The sequence below is a fragment of the Podarcis pityusensis genome, assembly GCF_964106645.2.
Source record: "Podarcis pityusensis genome assembly, chromosome: 17".
In the NCBI taxonomy this organism is placed as follows: Eukaryota; Metazoa; Chordata; class Lepidosauria; order Squamata; family Lacertidae; genus Podarcis; species Podarcis pityusensis.
The window spans coordinates 1,456,009-1,474,639 of NC_138042.1; the positions used below are offsets into that span (position 1 = coordinate 1,456,009).

Sequence of the window (18,631 nt, forward strand, 5' to 3'; positions counted from 1 at the left end):
TCATAGAATCATAGAGTTGGAAGAGACCACAAGGGCCATCGAGTCCAACCCCCTGCCAAGCAGGAAACACCATCAGAGCACTCCTGACATATGGTTGTCAAGCCTCTGCTTAAAGACCTCCAAAGAAGGAGACTCCACCACACTCCTTGGCAGCAAATTCCACTGTCGAACAGCTCTTACTGTCAGGAAGTTCTTCCTAATGTTGAGGTGGAATCTTCTTTCTTGTAGTTTGGATCCATTGCTCCGTGTCCGCTTCTCTGGAGCAGCAGAAAACAACCTTTCTCCCTCCTCTATGGGACATCCTTTTATATATTTCAACATGGCTATCATATCACCCCTTAACCTCCTCTTCTCCAGGCTAAACATGCCCAGCTCCCTTAGCCGTTCCTCATAAGGCATCGTTTCCAGGCCTTTGACCATTTTGGTTGCCCTCCTCTGGACACGTTCCAGTTTGTCAATGTCCTTCTTGAACTGTGGTGCCCAGAACTGGACACAGTACTCCAGGTGAGGTCTGACCAGAGCAGAATACAGTGGCACTATTACTTCCCTTGATCTAGATGCTATACTCCTATTGATGCAGCCCAGAAATGCATTGGCTTTTTTAGCTGCCGCGTCACACTGTTGGCTCATGTCAAGTTTGTGGTCAACCAAGACTTCTAGATCCTTTTCACATGTACTGCTCTCAAGCCAGGTGTCACCCATCTTGTATTTGTGCCTCTCATTTTTTTTTTTTTGCCCAAGTGCAATACTTTACATTTCTCCCTGTTAAAATTCATCTTGTTTGTTTTGGCCCAGTTCTCTAATCTGTCAAGGTCATTTTGAAGTGTGATCCTGTCCTCTGGGGTGTTAGCCACCCCTCCCAGTTTGGTGTCATCTGCAAATTTGATCAGGATGCCCTTGAGTCCATCATCCAAGTCGTTGATAAAGATGTTGAATAAGACCGGGCCCAAGACAGAACCCTGTGGCAGCCCACTAGTCACTCTTCTCCAGGATGAAGAGGAACCATTGATCAGCACCCTTTGGGTTCGGTCAGTCAGCCAGTTACAAATCCACTGAGTGGTAGCATAGTCAAGACCGCATTTTACCAGCTTCTTTACAAGAATATCATGGGGCACCTTGTCAAATGCCTTCCTGAAATCAAGGTAGGCTACATCCACTGCGTTCCCTTCATCTACCAGGCTTGTAATTCTGTCAAAAAACAAGATCAGGTTAGTCTGACATGACTTATTTTTCAGAAATCCATGCTGACTATTGGTGATCACAGCATTCCTTTCTAGGTGCTCACAGACTGTTTGCTTAATGATCTGCTCCAGAATCTTCCCTGGCATTGATGTCAGACTGACTGGGCGGTAATTATTTGGGTCCTCTCTTTCCCCCTTTCTGAAAATAGGGACAACATTTGCCCTCCTCCAGTCTGCCAGGACTTCGCCTGTTCTCCAGGAATTCTCAAAGATGACTGCCAGTGGTTCTGAGATCACATCTGCCAGTTCTTTTAATACTCTTGGATGCAGTTCATCTGGCCCTGGAGACTTGAATACATCTAAACTAGCCAAGTATTCTTGTACTATCTCCTTAGTTATTCTGGGCTGTGTTTCCTCTGCTGAATCAACCCTTGCAGACCATCTTGGGGCATCCAAGAGGTAAAACCACTGGCAATTATTATCTCACACACTTCTGCAGCACACAAGCCTATTGCTGCTCCTGGGCACCCTCTTCCTCTCGGGGAAATTCCGGAGAAACCAGCTCAGGAGGAGCCAACTGCTCCCCTGGCAGTGAGCGGACGCAAGCCTGGAGTTGCTCCTTGGTAAACACCTCCACTTCCTCCACTGAAGAAAGCGCCATTTCCCCTTGTGCACAGACAATCAACATCTTCCTTTCCCATAGGTGCTGGCTTCTCCCCCAACTCCTCAGGAACAGTTTCCCCTCTTTCTGGCACCTCCGCAGGCACGGGTTCCTCTGGCAGGCTCTCCGGCCCCTCCATTTTCTCCTCTTCCACAGAAGGCTTCCAGGGCTCAGGCAGCTCAGGTGGCCAGCCTTTCTCCTCTGAGGCATTTTCTTCCTCCACTGCTGGAGCTCCGGGAGTAGGAGAGAGATCAACTAGCAGCTCCTCCTCCACTCCAGCCACCTTGGTACCTTTTTCTTCTGCCAGTGGCGCCTGGCATGGAGTCACACTTTGCTCTCCAAGGAGATTTCTTTCCCACTCTATTCTCATTTCAATGAACCACTGCATCTGCTGCCCATGATGCTGCGTTCGGTGCTCCTCCATCAGCTTGAGGAATACTGCTATTCCTCCCTTCATTTTGACTTCAGGAGCATGGTCTCCTAGGCCTTCTCTCCAGGAAACACGGCTCCCACTTCTTACACCAGTGTAACAAAAGCTGGGTGTCACCCCCACTCTCTGCTGAGTGGTATTCCTGAGGGGGTTCCAGTGCTCCCCTAGGGTCTCTGCTCCTTTGAAGAATTGAAAATGCAGTGGAGACTGCTGTAGCTTTAAGAAGTACAATTTATTCCCATATTTACACCTTCAGTCTGCATGGAGGGAGTCCAGATCTTACAGCATGGTCACCTTAAGAGAGGTTTGTTCCCAACAGCAGAGCAGCCCTGGAGTCCAAGGCATGCTCCCCCAGCACATCTTGCTCAATACATTCTTTTCCTGTCACCTCACACCCACTTACGCTGGCAACCTTAAAAATCCCCAGCCTGCAAAATCAGGGCAAGGGGAGAGGACAGTTCTCTTGATTTGCCAATGGCCCTCTGTAGCCCTGTATTGTTTCTTAATGGCCCTAGCTTGGCCTGGTCCTTTGCTTCATAGGGTAGCTCAGGAATTCCTCTGCAACTTGTATTTCTCCCTTCACAGCCCAAACAATAAAAAACCCATTTATTAAATTCTAGGGTTTGGGGGTCCCCCCCCAAAAAAAACTTATAGCAATATACATGCAAAGCATGCACTCTACTGACTGAGGCACCTTAAAAGCCACTCTAGCAAACTTCTCAGATCTCTGCCTATAAAGGGGTCATCCTGAGCCAGAATGGCAGAAGCTCTCTGAGGTCTTTTTCTCAGATCTTTTGAACTGGAGTTGCCAGATGCTCCTGCCTGCAAACCATTTGCTCTACCACTGAGCTTATGCCCCTAAGGTATGCAGGTGTTTTCAGACGCATATCAATGGGCTTCATTGTCTCCTGAGACAGATGGATGTCAGCAATACAATCAGGGCAATCATCAAGCCTGTGATCATATTGTCCCTTTATTTATATCTCTGCTGTTGTTGCTGCTGTTGTTGTTGTTGTTATTCTTAACCTGTCCTTCACTTTAAGGTTCCAGGGTGGGGTACTACATTAAAACAGTTAAAAACAACTTACAATCATAAAAATAAAGTGGCCCTTAAAATACTCAGGTGTCAGAAGTCAGGGTAAAAGAGGTGCGTCTTAAGCATTCACTGGAATCTGTATAATGAAGGTACCAGACCCCGCTCTGTGGGAAGGGGAGATGCACAGCTAGGGTCTCTCCTGGTCCAGCCCCCCCCTCAGTCTTTGAGAGAAAAGGAACCACCAAGAGGGTCCTCTCTGCCAGTCTTAGCACCCAATAGGGTCTATAGGAAAGAAAGCAGATATAGTGGGTAGATAATGGCTTGAATTTTTAAAAATGAAGTACTGCCTTTTAGGAAATGGTCCTGAAATATTGCTGAAAGGGTCGGGTATCCTGTGATCATTGTGAGGGGAGGGAGAATTGCACTTACCCTTCATCTGAGACTATGTGCACACTAACCTATTTGTAGCACCAACATGTACCTCAGTCTGGAATTGTTCATGCACATCCTCAACATGCTGTTTTCAGTCCAGACTGTTTCTAAACCCTGACATCCACAAGGGTGAGTACAGTTACTTAACATGCATTTGAAAACCTTTCCCTTGGTGAAGCTATCCATGCCTCCTCCTCCCTGCATATGCCCCAGGTTAAGGAAAATGGAAGTGGTGACTGCAGCCTACCCTCAAAGTCACTGGGCAACTGTAGGTACAACCTGGCTGGCATCACCTACGTCAGTTTTTATCTTTTTCAGATGTATGTACTGTGCAATTACACAGAATCAATCTGCAATGAGCTTGTTTTCTTTTAATGAAACCATTTTCTCAATAAGTGCATTTCTGATTGGAAGGTATTCCACTATGAGAAGGAAAACTCTGATCCTAAACCTCTGCTGCCTTGCAGAATATATTTGGAAGAAGAAAAGCCTAAGGAGTAAACCCTACACAAATCCAGAGTACAGTCTTAAGACAGTGGGATGGCGCCTTGTACGCCTCCTCCCAGCAACTCCTGCAGCCAAGCTGGTGTCAAACATTTCTCTGCTTTCCTTTGGACCACCCCAAGAGGGGTGTTTTGCCATCTGGGCAGCCCAGGACCTCCATAAACACTGCCCAGGCTTATGCCCTGGGAAGATCACTTCTGTACTACTAATACAGTGGTTTGACATCACCCCCAGATGTACACTCTATTGTCTGTCAAGACAGATGGATGCCAACAACAGATGGGGGGGAGGAATGTGCAATAGATTAGTTTGTGTGTGCCGTGTGTCAAAAAATCCCAAGGATTCAGTTTCCATTGATTCTTGAATATGTTGTGTGTACACAGACTAATTGTTGAGAAGGGGGCACCACCTAAGATTAGAAGAATAGCTGCTGTTGTCACTACTGGTGGACAGAGGTTTTCCCCAATGATTGAGGCACAGAACATAAGCAATTCCATTTCGGTACAGTAGTGCCACGCAAGACGAATGCCTCGCAAGACGAAAAACTCGCTAGACGAAAGGGTTTTGCGTTTTTTGAGTCGTTCCGCAAGACGAATTTCCCTATGGGCTTGCTTCGCAAGATGAAACGTCTTGCGAGTTCTTGCGAGTTTGTTTCCTTTTTCTTAAAGCCGCTAAGCCGTTAATAGCCGCTAAGCCATTAATAGCCGCTAAGCCGCTAAGAGCCGTGCTTCGCAAGACGGAAAAACCGCAAGATGAAGAGACTCGCGGAACGGATTAATTTCGTCTTGCGAGGCACCACTGTAAGTGGTGAAGCAGCTGCATGAAGGGATCCTACCTTGCAAATGGCTTATGTTCATCTGCTGAGCCAAGATGGCTCTCAGCTTCTTGATTTCCTCTTGGTATTCCCTCAGCAGAGCATCCTTGGGATCCTCATTGATGCGGGGTTTGTTCCGTATGTTCTTGGCTCGGTGGGCATAGCGCAAGGTGCTGAGAGTCTCGTCGTAATTGTTGTCCGCAGGAGACAAGCAGGCTACCATGAGTGTCTTGGTATTGCCTCCAAGCGAGTCCTGCAGCACCCGAGTCAGCTTGGAGTCTCGGTAGGGCACGTGTCTGCACCTCCCGTCTGCCAGGGCTGAGATGACGTTGCCCAGTGCCGAGAGGGAGAGGTTGATTTTGGTGGCCTCTTTGAGGCGTTCGCCAACAGCTCCCGTTTTGGACTGCCTCTCGCTCCCAGCCAAGTCCACTAGGTTGAGCTTTGCAGCCCTCAGGTGATCTTGCCCCCTCTCATCTGCAAGGAAAAGAGTCTGGGCTGAGTTGAGTTCTTGAAAGAAGGGAACAATCCTCAATTGTCTAGAGTATACCAGACCTGAAGGGCCTTGTGCTGCACCATTAGCTGCTTGCTGTGATAAAGTGTCTTGGGACAGCCCTACTTGACATCATCAGACAGCAATGAGTTCTACAGATTATCACAGAATTGTGGAGCTGAACCCCAAGGGTCATCTAGTCTAGGGTTGCCATATGTCCGGATTTCTCCAGATATGTTCTCGTTTTACGGTTTAAAATTTCTGTCCAGGTGGATTTTAAAAATTATGCAAAATGTCTGGGGGGGGGGTTGTTGTGGCCCTCGTTCACGCGCTCCATAAGGCTGCTGGCAGCGGCTGCTGCGGCTGCTCTGGGACTAAGAAGGGACACACGGTGCCTGGTGGAGGCGCTGCTGCTGCTTTGGAAACCTGGGCTTTATCACAGGCAGGGGCTGAAATTGCTGGGGAGCCACTTACAAGCAGCAGCAGCTGTGAGTGAGCAGGCAAGCAGGCAAGCAAGCGCGCTGGGACAGGGCTTTTGAGATCAAGCGTTCGACGTCCAAGGCTTTGCTTGCTGGGAAACATGCCTGTGCTGGGCACGGGTGGAACTACCTTTATTGAAGGAAAAGAAATCAGAGAGGAGGAAGGGAAGAGTGTCACCCCCACATGCCCCCCCTTTCCCATGTGTGTGCTCAGGGACTGAATCTGATACTAACCCCACCACAGCTTGGTCAAAAGTCGACAGGCAAGCCCTGCATATCTGGGGGGAGGGGGTGTCTGACTTCCAAAGCTATGCCTTTCAAAGTTGCCAGAGAGGATTTAAAATGCAGGTTGGCCATTGTGAAAACTGTTGAACGCTTATTGTCTTATACTGGGAGTGGGGGTGGGGAGAGGCCGGAAGGTGGCTGGGCAACAGCAGGGGGGCCTTTGGAGAGACCGAGGAGAGCATGTTCTATGCAAACAGGCAGAAAGGGAAGGCCCCAAATGCTGGCCACTGACAGGCAATGCACGGCCGTGGCCACACTGTGAGGGGAGAGAGAGGCTTCCTTATGCCGCTCTAGGCAAATGTATCCTCTTATTTGCTTTTCAAAATATGGCAACCCTAATCTAGTCCAACTTCCTGCAATGCAGGAATTTCAGCTAAAGCATCCATGGCAAATGGCCATCCAACCTCTGCTTAAAAACCTCCAATAAAGGAAAGTCCAACACTTTCCAAGGGAGTCAGTTCCACTGTCAAACAGCTCTTAAAACTTCATTTCAAGCAGAATTGCAAGTAGCTTTGCTTCACCCACGGAGAAACAGACACTGCTGCCACCCGGCACCTTAACTCTAGATGCACCAGTAGAGCACAGGCAACCTCTGCCGTGCCTGAGGCAGACCAAAATTGTTGAGCTTTTCTGGGGAAATCAAAGTTGTTGAGCTTCTGTGCTCCAGGCCCTGTCTTGTCTCATTCACATCCTCAACACAGGAATTTCCAGCTTTTACCTACGACATAGATCTCCATGTTGATGGTGAAGATGGAATGGGAACGGGAGGAGTCCTTGTTCATCAGGGTGTAGCCCACGGCACGGTTTCTCCAGCCCATCTCCATGATGCGCTCACACTGGGAGATGCTGTGCACTGTGTGCAGCGACAGGCCTTTCACGTAGACCCCTTTCTCTGGATGCTCCTTCAGCTGCAAGGAGGGCCGTTACAGCAAGTTACAGTAAAAGCTGCAGAAAGACACTTGAACTAGGAAATGACCAGAAGCTTGAGGGCCACTGCTATAGAAGGAGAAAGCTCTTATGCACTGACAGTGGCACTCTACCCCAAAGAACAAACCCTACAGAGGTGATGGGTTCCTCAATCTTTCCCCATCACCTACAAGCAAGATGGGCCACATCTTGCTCTGCCCATTTATACACTGGTGTGTTTTCCCAGATGGATTGCATCCGCTTATACACCTCTGGCAAACTGCATTTTTGGAACAAGAATTGCAAATGTAGGTCTTGTATTTACCAGTAATACAACAGAACTGGGGGAGGACTATCATACAGCATATGGGAAGGATATAGCAGAAGGTCCAGTCCCGAGTGTCTGCTGAAAGAATCTGGGTAATTGAAAGGCTGGGGAAGATCTGAGGCCTTGAAGAGCGCCTGCCATTTAGAGTAGAAAATACTAAGATAGTCTGGCTCATTGTAAGGCAGGGTCATCTGTTTATGTGTGGCATTCATGGACATGACAGAATGTACACGGCCATTAGCGGATGCAACACTCCCACCCCCAAACTGATCTATCTCTAGCATCTCCTGTTGTGAAGGAGTGATTCTGTAAGCAAGGCAGATGTTAACAATTAGTCCCCAAAGTGGGAGCAGGTGACAGGGCTGCCAGCATTCCTCAGCCCCTATAAATCTTTGTGTTAACCTGCTGAGGGAGGGGGAGAGAACATGCCATAGATTAGACTGCCGTGTGGTGTCTGTAGCTGGTGCCAGAGAAGACGCCAATAAAGCCTGATAACCCGTGGCTACGTGTAAGTTTTTAGAAGCTTGCAGGGAGGACTTCAGAAAGTGACCTTCTCCTTGACATGGTGGCATAGTGGCACATTTGAACAGGAGCTTTGGAGCTTCAGCACCTTGAATGTGAATGGCAAGTGGCTGTTTAGACGGCAGAAAGTGTTCATCAGTTCCAGGGGAAATGGCAGAAGAGCGCGCTTGTCTGTTTGGTGAGAAGCAGGCAGGGGGCCAGGTAGTTAATAGCTGAATGACCCTAGAGACGCGGAGATGTAAAGGAGGAATATGGTTGGGTGTCAAGACCTAGAGTGGTTTGGAGCAAGGGAGACTCCTCTCCAGAAAGATCCTTCAGGGGGAGAAATAATTTTGTTTATTGGGACAAGCATATGTTCCCCCCATATACTGAAGGGCAGGGTTTAGTCACATTTTGCACTCTCTGAAGCTACATGTGAGGACTTTCTTGTTCCTGTAAGCCACTGGATAAGAATTCTGCTGCGGTGTTGGTGGAAAACATGAAACTGAATCGCCAGTAAAGTTCTTACGAAGGGGAGGAGTGGGAAAAACAGAAGCTTTGATGATAATAATAACAGGAAACCCCCTAGGCGGGAAGGTTTCAATCTCGTCTCGGAGTGGCCTGGTTTTTTTTGTAAACAGCCAGGACATCTTAAGAAAGACTGTAGCTTTTTGCAAGCCAGAGAATGGCAGACAGGTTGCGTCTCAAGAGCAGCACAGCTGAGGAAGCTTCGTGGGAGGAAGAAGGAAGGCCAAGGGAACAATCTATAGCAGCCCCTCCCACTCCCCAGAATCAAGCTTCAATAGGAAATGGTTCATCAGAAGAGGCGCCAAATGGGGTTCAACAGACTGTGAGAATGGTATTAATTGACCCACGTCAAATCTAGATGGGCTCAGGTGCAATTCAGTGAGGAAATTAAAATTAATAACGTATTAATAGTAGAGTTAAGGGATACGGGGCTGATATTTCCTCCGTATACAAGGGGTTATTATAGCCTGGCCAAATTTTAGAAGGCAGAGTTGATTGTAACTCCCTATGGGGGCCAAGCAGTAAAAACCAGTCTAGCCCAGGTGGATTGTGAATACAAAGATTTTACAAGGTCCTTACCAGTTTTAGTACATGAAAAGGATGTTTACACCTTTGCCTTATAGACAATGATCTTGCTTTTAAGACAGCATTTAGCTCAGCTGTTGCCTGACCCTAAACGGTTAACCTTTGGTGAATCGTCTAGCCCAGGGGCCAGCAAACTTTTTAAGCAGGGGGCCGGTCCACTGTCCCTCAGACCTTGTGGGGGGCCGGACTATATATTTGGGGGGGGGGAATGAACGAATTCCTATGCCCCACAAATAACCCAGAGATGCATTTTAAATAAAAGGACACATTCTACTCATGTAAAAACATGCTGATTCCTGGACCATCCATCGGCTGGATTTAGAAGGCGATTGGGCCGAATCCGGCCCCCGGGCCTTAGTTTGCCTACCCATGGTCTAGCCAATGTGTTGAGGAGCCTGTCACTGGAAATGTAAATCAGTTTGATTAAGCTTGTGAGTCAGCATAAATTTCCTTGGCAAAGTCTGGTGAGAATATCGTGACTTCTCCTTCACCACTTCATGATATTGAATTTAAGAAAGAACTGCTTAAGGATCCAACTTTAGAATTATATAGAAGTGTGGGGGTGCCTAGGGCTGGCGCTGAACCAAGAGTAGTTTCATCTGGGAGGAAGGGTTACTTTATAGCCGGTTCCTTCCAAAGAAATCGGCCCCAGAGTGTGAACTGAGAAGACAGCTGGTAGGACCCAAACATACAGAAAGACTGTTTTACATCTGGCTCACAAATCTGCCTTTTCAGGACACTTGGAGTTCAAGCGTACATTAGGAAAGGTTACTAGGGAATTTTATTGGCCTGATGTGTTTGGAGATGTTAAGTTATATGTCAGGTCTTGTGATGTATGCCAACGAGTGGGACATGACGGAGGTCATAAGCATTTCCCATTACAGCCCAGTGGTATTACTGGGGAACCATTCACTAAAACTGGAATAGTTATTATTGGCCCAATGCCACAAGCCACTCCTCCATTTGAAATTAAGATTTAGTATGTAATCTAGCATGGGTTGTTTTGTCAGACTGCCAGATCTTGGAGTCTGATGGTAATACTTAGGGTTTTAGCCGCCTCCTTTGTTTGGATCCCCAGGAGAAAGTCTAAAACTTCAGCAGGAAGCAACAAAATCAAATTTCCTGATTGGCTTGAGAACTGTGCTCTTTGCTCTAAATCAGAGGTCAGCAAACTTTTTCAGCAGGGGGCTGGTCCACTGTCCCTCATACCTTGTGGGGGGCTGGGCTATATTTTGAAGAAGAAAAAATGAACGAAATCCTATGCCCCACCAATAACCCAGAGATGCATTTTAAATAAAAGGGCACATTCTACTCATGTAAAACACACTTATTCCCTGACTGTCCGTGGGCCGGATTTAGAAGGCGATTGGGCCAGATCCAGCCCCCGGGCCTTAGTTTGCCTACCCATTCTCTAAATCACCGCGTCCGTCAGGCTCTACCCAAGTCGCCAGTCTGTTGCATGGCCCACCAGAGGCACCACCTCCTGCTCCAACCAGGCTCCACCCCCATCACCAATATAAGGCAACCTCTTGGCCCCCATGTTCTGGGGAAGGGCTGTGGCTCAGGGGATGAGTGCACATTTAGCATCCAAAAGTTCCCAAGTACAAACTCCAGATAGGGCTGGAAAATACTTCAGACTGAAACCCTGGAGAATCTTTCCCAGTTTCAGTAGACAGTGTTGAGTTGATGGACTAATGGTCTGATTTGATATAAGACCCTAAAAGTTCCTACTTATTCTACTGCTTATTCAGATGCTGAACAAAAGGGAAGCGGGAGCAATGGAAAAAATACGAGCAAAGAGCCGCATCACTGAGGGTCCTGGAATAAGAAGGGTTCTGGTGATGATGGTGACAAGGAAAGAGGGATGGATTTCACATACCAAGTTAACCTACCAAATTTTTCAATTCAGGTTTCTAATTTTCTCTGAATAAATGTTCTTTACGTTCCTGACAATTCATTGTGTGGGGTTTATTTTTCTCACAGCGAACTGTCAGAATTCTGGTTTCTGGATTTTTGTTTTGTTTTTTTGACTTACTTCAAACTAAGTTGCTAGTCTGGTGTCCTCACCTCCAGTTTTTGTTTGGTGTTTGGACCAAGGAGGTCTCTGATGTCTTCGTTATAGATCTCCAGGTAAGAAGCCCTTACCAAGAACTTGGAGTTTTCGGCACACTGTAAAAAACCCGAAGCAAAAACAAGAATAGGCTTCTTAAGTTTCCAAGCTGATTTATACTCTGTCAGGATTGTCTGCTGGGAGGACGGGGTTCTTGATGGCATGATGACTGTGTCCTCTCTCCAGTATTAGAGGCAATGCCTCTGAATATCAGTTGCTGGGAACTGCAACTAGGAAAGCGCTGTGGCGCTCATGTCCTGTTTGCAGGCTTCCCATAGGCACCTGGTTATTCACTGGGAGAATCGGACGCTGGACTATGATGGGCCTTTGGTCAGATCCAGAAGGGCCCTTCTTACATGCTCATGACTGTATTTTGAACATCTGAAACATGCTTGGAGCAGGTTCTCACTGTCTGGTCTGTACCACTTCAGATGGAAAGTGGGAGAGAATGCCCCATCATAACGGAAATTCTTGCTCTATCTACTCTAGCTACACAAAGGGAACCCAATGTTTCTACTCCGCTAGTGAAACCATTTGAATATGACCAAGATGCGGAGACTTCTGCTCATGGTTGTTAGGAGAGAAACCAATTTCAAGCCCACACCTGCACTCAAGACAAGCCACGTTCTAGCTTGTTTCCTCCCTGGCCAGGGGCATACTGAGGAGTTGGTTAAGGGTGCAGGCCCAGAGGGGGTGCAAAAACTGCATGGCTGATGACATGTTGTGCAGCAGGCACCTCCTCTGCAAGCCCAAATCACACCAACCTTTCAGCTTTTCACAGAGCAGAGAGCCTGTGATTGTCTGGATGCCAAGGAGGTGAGGGTCTGGGAAGAGAAGAGGCCAGTCTTCAAGCGGGAAGAGGTGTGTGGGATGCTGCAGGAAAAGGAGTGGCAAGGCTGGCTGCTACTTTTTAAGGGAAAGCAACGCTTTAAACAGCTGCCCAGCAGAAACTGAAGGCAAGGGCAAAAGTAGGCTTTATTTCACCTGGACCAAAGACCCAGTTTGGTGCCTCCCCCCCATGTGCATTTGCATACACACATACAGGCTGGGAGCCTCAATGGTGCTCCTCTGGAGACTTCACCAGGGCAAAAAACCTGGCTAGCCCGTCCCCCCCAGCTACGGCTCCGATTGAAGGGGGTGGGTGTTTTATTTGGGTGGAGGTATAAATGATGGTGATGAGCACCTGTGGATTCCTGACCATCAGAGTGGGAAGGCTGCTTCAGGCAGCTGATATTGGGTGTCATGGAAGGGGCAGCAAATTGTTAAAGATTTTGATTTATTATCATGGTATTTTTATGGACCAGGAGCAGGAAAGGTGCTTTTTGGCTTTTCTGCCTCAGGTGCTAAAAGAAACTGGCCAGCCTTGGCTACTATGCACCTTGATGTGGGGTGTGGCGTCACTGGCCACTCCTCGGGCATTAAAATGACTTAAGCCAGCTCTGGATAATGGGCTGAGAATACATTGTTTGCATATCTGGACAGCAGACCGCAAGGTTCAGGTTCAGCATTTCCCACATTTTGGTTTGCAGCATTATAGGAGAAGTCAGAAAGATAATAGTTTGTGAGGTGGATATGTCATAAAGAAGCCATAGATCCAACTCCTGCCAATTCTCAAAAGTTCAGAAGAGAAACATGATTTCATAAAGTAGATATTCATCAAGTTGGTGCTTGTTCAGACTAATTAACTGGGAGCAAAGTTGTGTGGCCCTCACCTGTTCTGAATCCCTTCCTATCCTTCACCTTTGCAAAGAAACTGTGGACACTTAAACGTTGCAGCTTCTTCAATTCTTAGAATCTAAGTGCCTTACCTTGGTTCAGAAGGGATTGCTGCTTCACAATTAGTATTGCTTCTAATTTCCTTATGAATACTGCACAATTATATTCCATTTATTTAGTCACTACTTGTAGACCAGATTAAAACAGCAAACCTAAAATTATATACTAGGTCCAACTGAATTCACATTGAATAAACATGTTTAAAGATTACAATTCTGGAAGAAACTTACAATGAACTCATTGGGATCTACTTAGGTGTTTAGCTTCTGAGTGACAGCACAGTGTGGTTGCTGTTGTTTTCAATAATTGCACACCATTAAAAAAACAACAGAAAACTTTTATGTGCTTAATTCTTGTTTATCTGACTGCTGGTTAAGACCCAGGAGGACAGCTGGTATTTCCTAAATCCACCATCCTAAATGCCCAATGTTCTTTGGAAATTAGATTATATATTTCTGCCAAATCTCATGCGCCTTTCTATGTCTTTCTGCACCTGTGGCTCACATCTATGTGCCTTAAGCCAGCTTTTGCCAACCTGGCGCCCTCCAGATGTTTTGGACTACAACTCCTGGCCTTGCCTCACCCTCACTCCAGAAGCTTCAAGTATTTGGGTTGCATTTGTTTTTCTCCGGGGAACCGGTGCCAGTACAGTGCCTAGGTATACCTCTGCTCCCTGCCCCCCCTGCCCCCCATGCCCTGGCACAGTAAGGAGCAGGAGAGGAGCAAACTGCTTGTGCACATTAGATCATGGTTCAAAATAAGTTATTTTTAAACAGTGTGTTTGAACCAGGGAGCATCTCTCTACTGCACCTGAAGGCAATAGGTTGTACGTCACAGAAAACTATTATTTTCTGCCCACAGGATTCGCTGCCTGAAGCAGCTTCCCAACTCTGCCTAGTGGTATGGCTGGTCATAACTCTTGCTGGTTAACTGGAGTCACAAACAGGTCACTGAATTTCTCTATGGAATGAAGTACTCCACCAGCAAGGAAAAAACCACCTTACAATTATTTACATGATCACATTTCCCAGGGAGAAAGAAAGACAAGTCAAGAACCACCGATCTTGCTATGGTAGGGTTACCAGACATCCCCGTTTCCCGGGGACAGTCCCCAGATTTACGAATAAGTCCCTGGACAAATTCCATCCCCGGAAATGCAGCAGCGGCAGTCTCAGAAGCCTGGAGCAGTTGGCTCTGGCTGGCTTCAGGAGCTGCTCGGAAGTCCCCATCTGATGGTGGTGCAGGGGCTCTAAGATGCAGCTTCCAGGCTGCCTCCACCTTCTCTGACCCAGCAACTAAGCTGCGAAGGGAGGCTTCATGCTGCCTATTGGAGCAGCCTCCCACCTCCTACTTGCGTGCAAGCAGGAGGGGGCAAGGATCTCTCAGGCAAAGGGAAGCCTCCCTTCCCAGCTGAGGGATCCGTGCCCCCTCCTGCTTGCACGCAAGTAGGAATGGGATTGGGGCTGCTCCAATGGGAAGGGAGGCATCGTGCTGCCCAAGCCTCACTGCTGCTCTTGACCCTCCTTCTCTGCCTTCCATGCCTGACCCACCGCACACTGCTTCACCACCACCACCACCACCGAAGAACCAACAACTCAGGGGCTGCCCAGGCTCATGGAGAAAGGAGATAGAAGCCTCAGAGGAAGGGGAAACGTGGCGGTTGAGGTCAAGGCCATCGCTGCAGCATCAACATCCCAAACATGTAGTATTTATTTATTTATTTATTTATTTATTTAAAGTGTCCCCGGATTCATTGAAAAAAATCTGGTAACCTTATGCTAAGGGTTGCTGGCTGACTGACTTTCATTTCATATCAGTCTGTTTTACTTCAACATCTCTGCTCAGAAAACTCAACCAAAACATGACTTTGCTCTCAGGAGCAACCTGTGGCTCACACTCCATGTTCTTGCTCCCCTCATGCAAAACAAGTCTCTCACCCACTTCCTGATTCACAAGCCAGAATCAAAATTCCATTCAAACTGATATTTGTTCTCTTTTTGAGGTAATCAATGCTGTGGGGCTCTGTGTTGCCTTATCTGTTGTGATGTCCCTGCTACCAATTTTAGATGTCTTTGGGGAGATTATGACTCGGCTAGCATTGGGGGAAGTCACGGTGGGGCTTCTGGATTTTCTTAAGCCAGTCTTGGATTTAATAACTCACCTAGTAGCAGGAACACTGCAGGGAGCATTTCGATAAAAGTTTGTCATGTGCCCTCCTTTATTTGTCCCCTATACAAGTGTACCTTGCTTATCAGTTTTCCCAAGACAGCTAAGGTTCAAATTTTATCAAATCAAGTGTCCAAAGAGAGGCCCTCTAGATATCAGAATTGCTAATTGTGTAAACAAGCCCTTAGCCAGCTAGTCCATTGGACAATTTTAATCATATGTACCTGCACACTCTCAAATAAGTGTTCAAATGCTCTGGGAATTATGCCCTTCTGGGAAGATGGATCCAGAATCCCTTGCATGGTGAAAGACTTCCCACTTCCCGTCTGCCCATAGGCAAAGATGGTACCATTATAGCCTTCTGTAACACCCTGGAATTTAAACAGAAAATGCAGATTAATAATAACCATCAGCTTGGATTTGTGTTCTCAGTTCAATGTCTACCCTTCCTCAAGAGATTTTGTTTGCAGGCAAACTAACCACAAGCATCAGCTTCTATTAAGATCCACTCAAATATTTAATTAGAATAAGCAAGCATCTCTGGGAGTGTTTCAAAAAGAATTGGATACGAGATAGCATGGATGTAGGGGCTCCATAGCCCAGGGCTTACAGAAGTTAGAGTTACTGCTACTTGCAAATTCTGCAATGAATTCTGTGATGAATTCTGTGTAGGCAGAATAGTCTTTCATACATATTGTCCTATAGATCAGCAGGGAACTTCAATTCCCATCATCCCTCATCACTTACTATGCTAATAGAGTGCAACAACATGTGGAAGACCAGAGACTCCCCACCCCAATAGATAACCATCAGTCTTCAACCATGCCACAGCTGAATTGCAATCTGATCTAACACAGGGCCCATCATCATCTACAGGAGAAAGAGGGCGGGGGGAGAGGAAATTGAAAAGTGTGATATATTATTATAACTACATACTGCACTCTTTCCTGAGGTATGTCCCTTTGAATTGGATTTACTTCTTGGTAGTCATAGAATCATAGCATTGTAGAGCTGGAAGGGACCCAAGGGGTCATCTAGTCCAACCCCCTGTAGTGCAGGAATCTCAAGCATTCCTGACAGATGGCTACCCAAACTCTGCTTAAAAACCTCCAATGAAGGAGACTGCATCACCTTCTGAGGTCATGCATCGGCTTGCTCTGTAATTTTGTTTTGAGCAGGTTAACATGAAATGAGGGCCCTAAGTCTGAAAAAATTAAGGCCGTTGATACAGATTTTTTCTGCTCCAGTACCTTAATTTCCCCCCTGCTTTAAGTTGCCCACTTCCCTAGGGTAAGCAAAGTATGAACGCACACACTTAAGTACAGTATGTGACATTTATATCACTGAGCTGTAGATTTCCCAATAGGTAAAGGACCCAGACAGCTTTCTGGATCTGCTTCTGGTGCAATGGAACACCACGACGGAAGCCAGAGCGCTTGAAAACGCAATATCTGCAGCTGGTTGCACTCACCTCTATGAGAGGGTAGGCAATTTCATTATAGATTTGCTCTGTGTTGTGGCTCATGCTATACGCCCCATCAAAGGTGAACTGTTTGGGTGGGTCTTCTGATGCCATAGGGTTCTGGATAAAGCACTGGCCACAGGAGCTGTCCATGTTGAGCACCACCTTGCAGCCCAGCTGCTTTTCACGCTCATTCAAAGGGCGGCAACGCACAATCACTTTCACTGCTTCTGAGGCCATCTTCAAGGCCCATGAACTTGGGCTTGGAGACTTGGTGTGGGGCTAAGGCACGTTACTTCCAGCACAGGAAGTAGGGCTTGTGCTCACTTCAATGGAGTGTCAAGAACAAGGCAGTAGAAAAAGGCAGCTTGAAGGCTGTCAGACAACTGGCCAAGGGTGAAGACTGTTTTGCCTGGCAAAGCAAGTAGTACAAAACAGGTAATTCCTTTTGGGTAAGATCAGTGCAGGGGGTGTGACCGTAACAGGGCAACATGTGCTACACCAGGTGATGAATTTTCTAGGAAAATATGGGACACCTGAAGTGCCACAAGAGAAGTGCCAAGAATGTGAGCGGCCGAAGGCAGTACTATGCTAGGGCAGTGGGGTGGGAAGCCTGGCAGAAGAACAGGTGCTCTTCCTTGGTCTTGCTTTGGCAGGAGCAGCGATGAGCAGTAGAGGCGTTTGTTTCCTCAGAACCTGGAATGTGAGTGTGACCTCACAAAGACCCGGCTAGGCAATGAAGGCTCCGGTGCCAGCGGCCTGCAGCTCCGCGCAACTGGGCATGGGCGGGCAAGGACTGGGTGTTGCTGAAGGGAACAATGGGTGGGGAGACACGCATCAGTTTCACCTCTAAATCTGCCAGAGATGATCCATAAACGGGGCTGTCAAGCCCAGAGCGGCCTGAGCAGCTGTGAACTGGCACAGCCCCAGGGGGCAGAGAGGGCGCGGAATGGGGGCAGCTGGCCCGGGAGGGGGGCCTTTCTCCAGCAGGCCTGGCCCACAGGCGGAGCGGGGGGGGGGACAGCTGAGGGGCCCGGGAGCGCGCGGCGGGAGCGCGGGGAGCCTCACCGCAGCCTTACGGGGGCTCCGGAAGGAGCCAGGCCCGGCGCGGCCGAGGCGCGCGGGACGCGAGCGCAGCCCCCTGCCTACCCGCCTCGGGGGTCGAGGGAGGGAGGAGCGGGGCTGGGCGGGGCCGGCATGGAGGGAGGCTCGGGCCGGGCGCCTCCGAGCGGGCCTGGCCTGCGGGGCGCCGCTTCGCCGTCCGGCCCGCCGGCTCCTGGCAGTGGCAGTGGCGGCGTCGGCGTTGCTCGGGCGACCGGCCGCGTCTCTGGGCGCGCGCGGCCTCCGAGGCGGGGCGAGGAGCGGCGCAGGCCGGCAAGTGCGCGCCCCGCTCGGCGGGTGGCTTTGGCCCTGGCCCCGCGGACGCAGACCTGGGCTGGGAGGGGAGCAGAGGCCCCTTCCTGGGGAAGTGCGCGGCTGCTCCGGCGCCCAGCGGGTTTTCATGTTGACACTTTAAAAGCAGCTCAGGAAAACTGGCTTCCCGCCACGAACTCGGGGGCTGCCGCGGGATGGGAAGAAAGTGCGCTCAATCGTGCGCACGACCAAAAAGCGCGATCCCTGAATTGCCCCGGAGCATTAAAACTTTCGCATTGGACTGAATCCAAAGGTGTGGGAAATGATGCACCAGGCGCGGCAATTCGCCGCCGAATTTTGACTCAAAAATAACATCTCTTTCGAGCATTTCTGCCCTACCGACATAGGAAAGGATACAAAACGCTCAGAAATTTGGTGCTTTGTTTTATACCTGCGTGTGCGTTTTAAACCTAAAAATACAAGCAGCCCTCCCTCACCTTCGGGATAAAAGATAGTTAAGATACACGAAACAGAATCGGGGTCGAAGGGAAGGGCCCGGCGGGAGGCGGCGCGGCCGGGAGTTTTGTTCCGGGACCGGCCAGTT

The 18,631-nt window shown here is 48.4% G+C and overlaps 1 protein-coding gene across 9 annotated transcripts in view; it reads right to left on the minus strand.

The window, feature by feature from the left end:
• KIF17 (kinesin family member 17) overlaps nt 1–17,937 on the minus strand; it is a 40,556-nt gene extending 22,619 nt beyond the window's left edge. For 6 of the 9 annotated variants that reach the window (XM_080988464.1, XM_080988463.1, XM_080988462.1 and 3 more), the window contains exons 1-5: nt 16,684–17,465; nt 15,437–15,583; nt 11,228–11,329; nt 7,031–7,220; nt 5,080–5,532 (exon numbers count right to left, since the gene is read on the minus strand). In XM_080988464.1, coding sequence (XP_080844590.1) covers nt 5,080–5,532; nt 7,031–7,220; nt 11,228–11,329; nt 15,437–15,583; nt 16,684–16,914 — 1,123 coding nt within the window. In that variant the 5' untranslated portion in view covers nt 16,915–17,465. Of the gene's footprint in view, nt 1–5,079; nt 5,533–7,030; nt 7,221–11,227; nt 11,330–15,436; nt 15,584–16,683; nt 17,466–17,521; nt 17,679–17,742; nt 17,762–17,823 lie in introns of those variants that run through there. The other 3 variants (XM_080988459.1, XM_080988458.1, XM_080988457.1) reach the window with 3 other exon arrangements.
• Nucleotides 17,938–18,631: the final 694 nt, after the last annotated feature.